The sequence below is a fragment of the Amblyraja radiata genome, chromosome 13, assembly GCF_010909765.2.
Source record: "Amblyraja radiata isolate CabotCenter1 chromosome 13, sAmbRad1.1.pri, whole genome shotgun sequence".
Classification (NCBI taxonomy): Eukaryota; Metazoa; Chordata; class Chondrichthyes; order Rajiformes; family Rajidae; genus Amblyraja; species Amblyraja radiata.
In genome coordinates, this window is record NC_045968.1 from 41,663 (window position 1) to 51,524 (window position 9,862).

Consider the following 9,862-nt stretch of genomic DNA (forward strand, 5'->3'; position numbering starts at 1 on the left):
CTTTGACAACATCTCCTTCACATCAGCAACAAATTCAAATAAAGTCAGTCATGGCTTTCCTTTTGCATCCTGTCATTTATTAAAATGTGTGATTCTGGGGACAATTGTGTTTGGCTTTAAATATTCTCTCAAAAACCACATTCTGCCATAGCTGTTGCTCCGACGTAGGCACTCAGTGGCAGGCTTCCATTTTTTGTTTATCATTTGTGATATTTGCAAAACTCTGGTCCTTTACTTCTTCAATAAAGATCCAATGGAGGTTGTGGTGAGAGCCCCTACCATCTCCAACCAATGCACAATGTCCGGCTGTACCGAAACGTACAAAATTCTTAAGGGGTTGGACAGGCTAGATGCAGGAAGATTGTTCCCGATGTTGGGGAAGTCCAGAACAAGGGGTCACAGTTTAAGGATAAGGAGGAAGTCTATTAGGACCGATATGAGAAAAACATTTTTCACACAGAGAGTGGTGAATCTGTGGAGTTATCTGCCACAGAAGGTATTTGAGGCCAGTTCATTGGCTATATTTAAGAGGGAGTTAGATGTGGCCCTTGTGACTAAAGGGATCAGGGGGTATGGAGAGAAGGCAGGTACGGAATACTGAGTTGGATGATCAGCCATGATCATATTGAATGGCGGTGCAGGCTCGATTTTCTATGTTTCTATAATGCAAGGGCCCAAATTGGGCAGCTGGAAAAGCAGCCACTATTTTGCCAATTACACTAGCCACCTGGTGAATAGATGGCTGCTCCATAACAAGAAGGTTATGACAGGCTTCTATTAATTTTAATCTCTTACCCCAGGGCAGAATTACAGACGTTTCTATGGAGTTAATAGTAAATCCTAAATAATTAATAGTCCTTGTCGGTATCAACCTGGATTTAACTGGATGGATGAGAAACCCCAATTTCTAAAATAGGAGTTTTGTGGCTGAAACAGCTAGATCAGCCAAATGCAGCGTTTTCCCTACAATTAGAATATCATCCAAATAGGCCATAACAAGATGCTCTTGAGCTCTGAGCAGGCTTCAGTAATTTGGTAAATAACCTGGGAGCTGAAGTTAAGCCATTAGGCAATGCTTTAAACTGCCATAGCTGCCCCATCCAGCTAAATTTCAATATCTCCGGTGATCCTCGTGAATTGGAACTGAATAATATGCATTTTTGAGATCGATGCATGCCATAAAGCATTCTTTAGAAATTAGTTGTTTAGCAGTAAAGAAGTTCTCCATTTTAAAATGTCTATACTGCACATATGAGTTAAGTTGTGTTAAATCAAGGATGATCCGACATCCCCCATCTTTCTTTTGCCTAGAGGAGATATTAGAGACAAATTGATGACTTTCATGATTTGATCTCTCAACCACACCTTTTTTGGGTAAAGTATGAATTTCTGCTTGTATATCTAAACCCTCTTGTTTGGAATGAATATACGACCGACTTGGTGTATGCTGTGTGCGTGGCAATGAGTTGGGTAAAAATTCAAGTTTGAACCCCTTTATACTGTGCAGTATAAACGGGTCTGAAGTTATCCACCGCCATTCATGCAAAAACAAGTGTAATCTACCACCAACTTGTAACTGGTCCACACACCCCATGTTCCGGAAAGAACCAGACCCACCTACCTCCATGGTTACCGGTGGTCTAATAGCAGGCCCAACGGCCCTAATACGGGTTCTGTTTCCGTCCCCTCGGTTTGGAGGCTTGAACTGCTGGGGTGCGAGGATTGCGCATTTTCCATGACAGCCGGGCCGGGCCTTGGCCTAAAAAAGACCTATGCCCGGGAAGATCAACTTTAGAGCTGCCACTAGCTTCAGCAAACTGCTTATTGCTAGTGGAAGTGTAGGGGTGCTGACGCCAAAACAGTGAAAACTTGCCCGTAGCAGATGCTTTGATTAAACCTACAGCTTTGGCTTCGACATGTAGGTCTTTCACTTGTTTAGGCAGGTCTTTCCCGAACAGGAGATTAGGTGGCTGGACGTTACTGGCCCTACACAGACCTGCAAACTTCGGGTTTAATTCAGGCCTGATGGCGTTCTTGCGGAAACAGTTCATCTCGAAATGTGCATTGCACATTAACGCCAGGGCATCTTGCTGGATGTCCGATAGTGGCCCACCATCTACTCTGGCAACAGCAGATAGTAATTTGAGAATCCGCTGGAGCTTCATCTCCTGGGCCTTGATGCCACCTCCAATGTAACCCCAAATGGAATTGTTGACCGCCGGCACTTTTAAAGATGCACAATTCGCTGGCGTGTGGTACTTTGCAGCCGTTTCAACCATGACTAGTTCTTGCAGTTGGTGCGGTGAGATAATTGATGCTGGAGGCCAGTTCTTCTTGAAGAGGTTCGCCTGTTTGTGAAGGTATCGCAAATCTAGATGCAAGGGCAGGCAACTCTTGTGTATTTGCCTCGCGAATATCATGCATCCCAGTATGTCCTTCTGCCATACATCCGTATTCGGAGTCAGTCATATACTGACCCCTGACACTCCCCTCATCAGAGTGGGAGGCACCAAGCAGCCCTGGACCAGGCACTACCGCAGGCATACAGGTAGACCTGTGTTGATATGCCTCCATATCACAGAGTATATTGTGAGCGAGCATCCTCTCCATGAGGTGCTCCATATTGGATAAACGCACAAAGACGTTACCCATTGGTGTAGGAGGGAAATCCTCCTGGCCTGACTCATCCCAGTATACAGGCCAATCAGACTTGTGTTTGGCTTTACCCCCTTTAGGGGTTGCCAAAGTGCTCTGTGCAGGCACCAAGTCTGAAGTCGCTGCCCGCACTGTCAGCGACTCTGAAGGCAAAACAGACGTCCGCTGGCTACCCGCACTCCCGCGGTCCTCCGTAGCCGGTTTCCCCGCAGCCCGTCTGGATTTGTTGGCCTTGGATCTTTCCATGATTCGTCGGAGCCAACTGTGAAAAGAAACATGAAACAAAATTACCTCTGAGTAAGTTGAAAACTTACCTTTGAGGTTTTAAAACTTACCGCTGGAGGAGCGACCCTCCTCTCAGCCAGCCGTGCGCCATGCGTTAGACATGCGGGCTGGCGGGCTTCTTCACGTAGTCACTCATGTGACTTGGAAATAAAATGGGCTATTAATGTTCAGAGTTATGTCCAAGCCAAGTTTAATAGCCTGATGGCTGTGGGGAAGTAGCTATTCCTGAACCTGGTTGTTGCAGTCTTCAGGCTCCTGTACCTTCTACCTGAAGGTAGCCGAGAGATGAGTGTGTAGCCAGGATGGTGTGGGTCTTTGATGATACTGCCAGCCTTTTTGAGGCAGCGACTGTGATAGATCCCATCAATGGAAGGGAGGTCAGAGCCGATGATGGACTGGGCAGTGTTTACTACTCTTTGTAGTCTTTTCCGCTCCAGGGCGGTAACCATGGGCTACCCATAGGTTTTCTCTTCAAATCCCATTGCTTACTTCAATGTTAATATCAAGTAATGAAAACCACATTTTAAAAAACTTGTTTTTACTGTTCTTGATATGCATCAATGGCCTCACGTCCAGGCAACAACTGGTATTTGACAATCATAAAGAAAAGCAGGTCTTCATAACTTTGCCACTTCTATCAGAACACGTTTTAAAGATCCATGCACATATGAAAGGGAACCTTGAGCACCTTGCTACAGAATCGGTGGGGATTCTTGGCAGAAATGATAAAAGCTCAGTCACCACAGGCACTTCGTACGGAAGTTTAATGTGGCATTTACAAACTACTTACCATGGCTGTGTCCATGGTGATATTTGCTAGCTGGGCATTTTTAGTAGAAGCTTTTACTCTAGTCATTGTCGGTGCTTCAGAAAAGGTGCTAAGAATACTCAAAGCGGAAGGTAGAAAATGCATATGTTTGGTGAGTACTCTCACGCAAACAAGCATTTTATCTCAACCCTCCTGAGTAGCTATAACTCTGCAGACAGGTTTACCAAGCAAATCAATACCTTCTATCACCATAGACCATAAACGTACAAAGTTGCACCCAGTCATACCACCCTACTCTTAACTGTTTTTATATTAAACTGAACGTTGTCAGGAACATCCTGTTACATCTGTGCAGTCCTTCTGATAATCAGTCTAAAGTCAATAAAATGGCAATTTCAAAATCTGAAAGAAAACGCGAAAAATATTCAGCAGGACTAGAATTAGGTGGCGTGCAAAATTGTTCTGATGTAAGACTGCCTTCTCCCATTGATCCCTTCAAGGTCCATGTAAATAAATGCATTCTGTTTTACCTGAAGAATGGACAGTGTGATTGATCCTTTTCACGACACATACCTCCCACTTGAAGCAACACCGCGACTTGTCAATATTGCTGGGAAAACTAATTATTTCTACTTATTTGAAGCACAAGGAGGCACATAGAGACAACAATACCCTCAGTTTCCCCGCTGCACCAGGTACCTTCATGAGTTGGATATTTATTGCTGGGTGTTGATCACCATACGGTCAAACTCTGGAACTCTTAACCAATTGGTGCTGTGGGATTAGTTTAGATTATTGTCATATATCCCAAGATCCAGTGAAAAGCTTTTAGTTGTGTTACAGTCAAAGAAATGACTATACACAACTACAATAAAGCTGCCCACCATGTAGAGATAAAGGATTCAGGGTACAACATGTAGTGAAAGATAAAGTCTGGTTAAAGATCATTAAAAGCTCTCCAATGAGGGAGATAGGTCAGGATCGTACTCCAGATGTGTGAATATTCAAGGAAATGTGTGCTCTTTGAGTTATTTAAAGCCACATAATAGAACAAAACATATTGAGCAGACAGTGGGTCCCACTTCCTCAGGTGGGAATGGGCATGTATATTTTCCACAACTTTCCCCGTGTAGACAGTTTTCTTTTCTACTTTCTTTGTAGAGAAAATGTAAATTGATCAGTACTTCTAACAATCCATCTTCCTTAAGCAGTTTTTGTTGATTTGCACAATTTGATTTTCTTTAACGGAGTTAAAGATTGTGATAGCTAATCAATTATTCCTTTTTTTTACATAAACACAACTGTTAATTATGAGACAGCAAGGTACCTCAGACATCCCAATAAGATATCCCTCTTCCTGTGCCTGATTTGATACTTTGTACCGTAGTTACCATAACAGATGCATTACGGGGTGAGGTCTGGTAGGACTCACGGTTGTGGTGCATGGCGTTTGAGGGTTCGGCGCAGAGTTACAGTATGTCAACAAAAAAAGAATTAAAAGTGGTTGCGGTAAATTATTAGCATCAGTAGCTTTCTAAAGCAGCACCACAAGTGGATGGCGATAAAAGCAAACAGCTCTTAAAATACATTTTACCAAAAGTTTACAACAGATTCAGGGAATTCAAAGAATCTCCTAAAGTATCAGATCTAAGCATTCTTCATGAACAGTTATATGGAACTGTCAAAGTGTTAGGAATGCAGTCAAAAAGCAGCTTTCTGCACCCAAAGAATAAAGTCTTTTGACATTGCTAAGGGTTTTCAATTTTGTACAGCTGATAGAGAACAGAAAAAAAATATTATATTTTATATTTGCTCAAGGAACATGGACATCACTGAGAGAAGGACACAAAGTGCTGGAGTAACTCAGCAGGTCAGGCAGGATCCCTGGAGGACATGGATAGGTGTCATTTCAGGTGGAACTCGGGAGTGAAAGAGGAGTGGAATGTAAAACTAGAGGGGGGGGATGTAGATGAAAAGGGATGGTGGTGCAGGGAAAAAGGGGAGATGGGAAAGTGTGAGACATGAGTGGGCGTTGGGGTGCAGGCTAGGGTACAGGAATGAGGGGGTGAAACAAAGGAGGTTGTTACCTAAAATTGGAGAATTTAATGTTCATACTGTTGGAACACAATGTAAGGTATCCTACTCCAGCACAACCTTATTGCAAACTTTATTTCTCTGCATAAATATATATTTTCAGCTTGAACCCAAAGGGGGCGCTGTTAGTCATGAAACTCACTGGTTGTGCCTGGAAAGGCACATTATGTATATAAAAAAACAAGTTGGAAAAGTGACGTTCATTTCCATTTAAATAGACCGAGCCAATTTAAACATCTCGTCCCACAGGTAGCCAGGAACGCATTCTAGACCTGAGGCTTAATTTTGAGGCTTTTGCTTCTTTTCCTTCTCAATCACTGCAATCCCAGATCAAAAGTGTAAGTACTGAATGCTTATTTGGAAATCTTTTAAGTGCAAAAGGAAGTTAGTACTAGTAAAAAAAAAGGTGATTGAATGTAAAAAATGTACAGACCTTATGGAATATTTAATTTGTGACCAATACGAAATATTTGAAGATGTGTAGATTGGTTAGATGTTGAAACTGATCTGAGAATTTGTTTGGTTTTACAGTCAAAATGAAGTGGTTTATCTGTGTTGGGCTGTTTATACTTCTCACTTTGAGCATTCTAACTGGTAGGTTTAATAAAATTTATTTTTGAGATAATTTTGTTTCATAATTGTTACAGACGATTTACATTATGATTTTATATTTATAAATATGTTAGATTATTCTTTGTATTAAATGTCAGTAATCTGGAGGAAAAAAAAGTCAAATGCTGCGTTGGCATTTCTCAAGGGAAGCAATTTATTTCAGTGCAATGAAAAGCCCTTTTGTGAGTTGTCCATCTCTGCATGCTGATCATTTCTCCATATATTTATTTTCAGATGCCAACGTGATCCGACAGCCCGACGGTAACAAATCTTATTTGACACACTTGCAATATAAGCCACCAGCACCGAAAATATAAAAAATGTTTAATTTATACTGGAATGTTTTTTTCATGACAAATTTATATTTACATTTGCTGTTATTGCCAGTGGAGAAATAGAATATGGAAATAAATCTTTGAAATTATTTGTATTTTTGCATGGAAAGTAGATATAAAAATGTGAAGAAAAAAGTATATCCCAATAGAAAAATTCAGGTCCTTTAAATAAATTAGTTAATTTTCAGAAGGAAACTTCCAACACGGTATAAATATTTAAAAGATGATTAGTATCTGTACATGATTTTATCAATATATCCATTACATCTGTGTTTATAAAGAGACACTTGTACCTATAGTGTATTTACTGCATTTATTTTGTAATTAATACTATTAACTAATAGATAATAGGTATCTGTCTATGAGTTTATTATCAATATATCCTAGTCTTGAGTACAATAGAGCAGACATGCAGGAGACATATAAGCAAGTGCACAATTTATTGCATTAGTCATTTTGGCCAACATTTTTAGTTGAAATACCTAAATGCTTTTCAGTAAGACTCCTTTAGAATATTTGCTTTGAATCCCAACAAATGACTCCATCAAGTATACTATTTTTCCTAGGTTCTTATATGCAGGTAAAAAATGTTAGTAGTGGCTGGAGACATTTAGGATTACTTATTTTCAATGGGACAAAGTGAAAGGGTAGTAAATGTTAATGAAACAGCAGTGAAATGCATTATATTAATTACCAATATACAGATATGCTAATAATCTATTAATGATTAGTATCTACACATGATTTAATTATCAATATAGCCATTACATCAGTGTTGTTAAAAAAGGTACTTTATAAAGAGATATTTGTACCTACAGTGTATTTACAAATGCTTTATTGCAATTAATATAAAGGTACAGTACATTAATTAGAAACATAGAAACATAGAAAATAGGTGCAGGAGTAGGCCATTCGGCCCTTCGAGCCTGCACCGCCATTCAATATGATCATGGCTGATCATCCCTCAGTATCCCTCAGTTAATTAACTGCTGAATTTGATTATTGCTGGTACTGCTGGTATTCAGGTATTAATGTATATAGATTACAATTGCTTTATTGTTCTGTAGCGTATGGCAGATATGAACTATTTTTACTGACAAGCACAGGCATTGTATTTTGTGTTCAGAAGTGGTCACATGTGGATTTTCATTCCTTACTTAGATCATCATGTGGAAAAACGAAGCCCTCCATACTGGCCTTACTCGACAACTGATTTCTGGAGATACGTGGAGTATTTCCGAAGCATTGGAGATTACGACCGAATCCAGCAGCTAGCCCACATTTTCTATGCTCATTTCCCCATAGGGAATACTATGGGCTATGACACACCGGAACAACAGGAAATACAAATTGAGGTTGCAAAGGAAGCACACACAGAGTGAAAATGCAAGCAAACGCATTTGGTCCAACACAAAAATAAATAGAGTAGCGCGAACATCATTAGAATAAAATTACTTTAACATTATAATCCACCTTATCTATCTGTTGCATGTACTGTATGTAGTGCCATAATTATACGAGTCCTTATATATAACCACATTACAGAACACACCTGCACTGTGCAAAGTGTTTTCTTCATAGAATGCATCTTTATGTGAACAAAAATGATTTATTTTAACTTTTGTAGCTGAAATTGGCTTAATTTAAATTTCGGAGAATTGTAAGATTATTAATTATTCAAAGGAACACTATTTCTTGTCAAACATGTAACTTCTTAAATTCAAAATCAATCAGTGTGTATACAATGATTTATTTCTAACTTGCTATAATAAAATATACATATCTAATGAATGGGTGTAACCTTGCATGTATGTAAACAGTAACCTTATCTTTCACCTCTTTCAATCAAGAGATTTGGCACCATTCGTTACTTAGTATCGGTTATCTTCAGTTTGTATTCCATGATGCAAGGGAAATAGATCATAATTATAAAATGGATAGATCAGTTTGTGTGCATTCGGAAAGAGAAACAATTCATAACATGAAATGTGCACATTTCTTAAAGCCTATTAACCAATCAATAAGGTATAATTTTACTGATGTATCGTTCTCAATGTTAAATGGCCTTAAAAAACATATTCTGTTCAGGGTAACACAGTAATGTAGTGGTAGTGTGGCTACCTTATCATGCCAGAAACCCGGATTCGATCCAGACTAGGGTGCTGTCAGTGCGGATTTTGCACGTCGCCCTGTAACCTGTGTGGGGTTTTTTCAGGTGCTCCGATTTCCTCCCACATTTCAAAGACATGCAGGTTTGTAGCTTAATTAGCTGCTGGAGATTGAACGTGTATCGGATAGAACTAGTTTAGTGTGCAGTTGATCTTTGGTCACCACAGACTCGGAGGGCCTTTTCCCACTCTGTATCTCTAAAACTGAAGCTACAAAATATTTTAAATATAGAAACATAGAAACATAGAAAATAGGTGCAGGAGTAGGCCATTCGGCCCTTCGAGTCTGCACCGCCATTCAATATGATCATGGCTGATCATCCAACTCAGTATCCTGTACCTGCCTTCTCTCCATACCCCCTGATCCCTTTAGCCACAAGGGCCATATCTAACTCTCTCTTAAATATAGCCAATGAACTGGCCTCAACTACCTTCTGTGGCAGAGAATTCCACAGATTCACCACTCTCTGTGTAAAAAATGATTTAAGGGGTTGGACAGGCTAGATGCAGGAAGATTGTTCCCGATGTTGGGGAAGTCCAGGACAAGGTTAAGGATAGAGGGGAAATCCTTTAGGACCGAGATGAGAAAAACATTTTTCACACAGAGAGTGGTGAATCTCTGGAACATCTTCCCATCTCCTCCCCTGTCTGTTTTCCGTAGAGACCGCTCCCTCTTTAACTCCCTGGTCAATTCGTCCCTTCCCACCTGAACCACCCTCTCTCCAGGCACTTTCCTTTGCAACCGTAAGAAATGCTACACTTGTCGCTTTACCTCCCCCCTTGACTCCATTCAAGGACCCAAGCAATCTTTCCAGTTGCGGCAGAGGTTCACCTGCACCTCCTCCAACCTCATCTATTGCATCCACTGCTCTAGATGTCAGCTGCTCTACATCGGTGAGACCAAGTGTAGGCTTGGCGATCGCTTCGCCCAACACCTCCACTCG

At 40.5% G+C, this 9,862-nt stretch overlaps 1 protein-coding gene across 1 annotated transcript; it reads left to right on the forward strand.

The window, feature by feature from the left end:
• The first annotated feature begins 5,981 nt into the window (after positions 1–5,981).
• On the forward strand, positions 5,982–8,541 carry otos (otospiralin). Its single transcript, XM_033031022.1, has 4 exons — positions 5,982–6,141; positions 6,335–6,397; positions 6,650–6,676; positions 7,912–8,541. Exons 2-4 carry the CDS (start codon positions 6,340–6,342, stop codon positions 8,130–8,132), a joined length of 306 nt encoding a protein of 101 aa, XP_032886913.1. The 5' UTR covers positions 5,982–6,141; positions 6,335–6,339; the 3' UTR covers positions 8,133–8,541.
• The last annotated feature ends 1,321 nt before the right edge of the window (positions 8,542–9,862 follow it).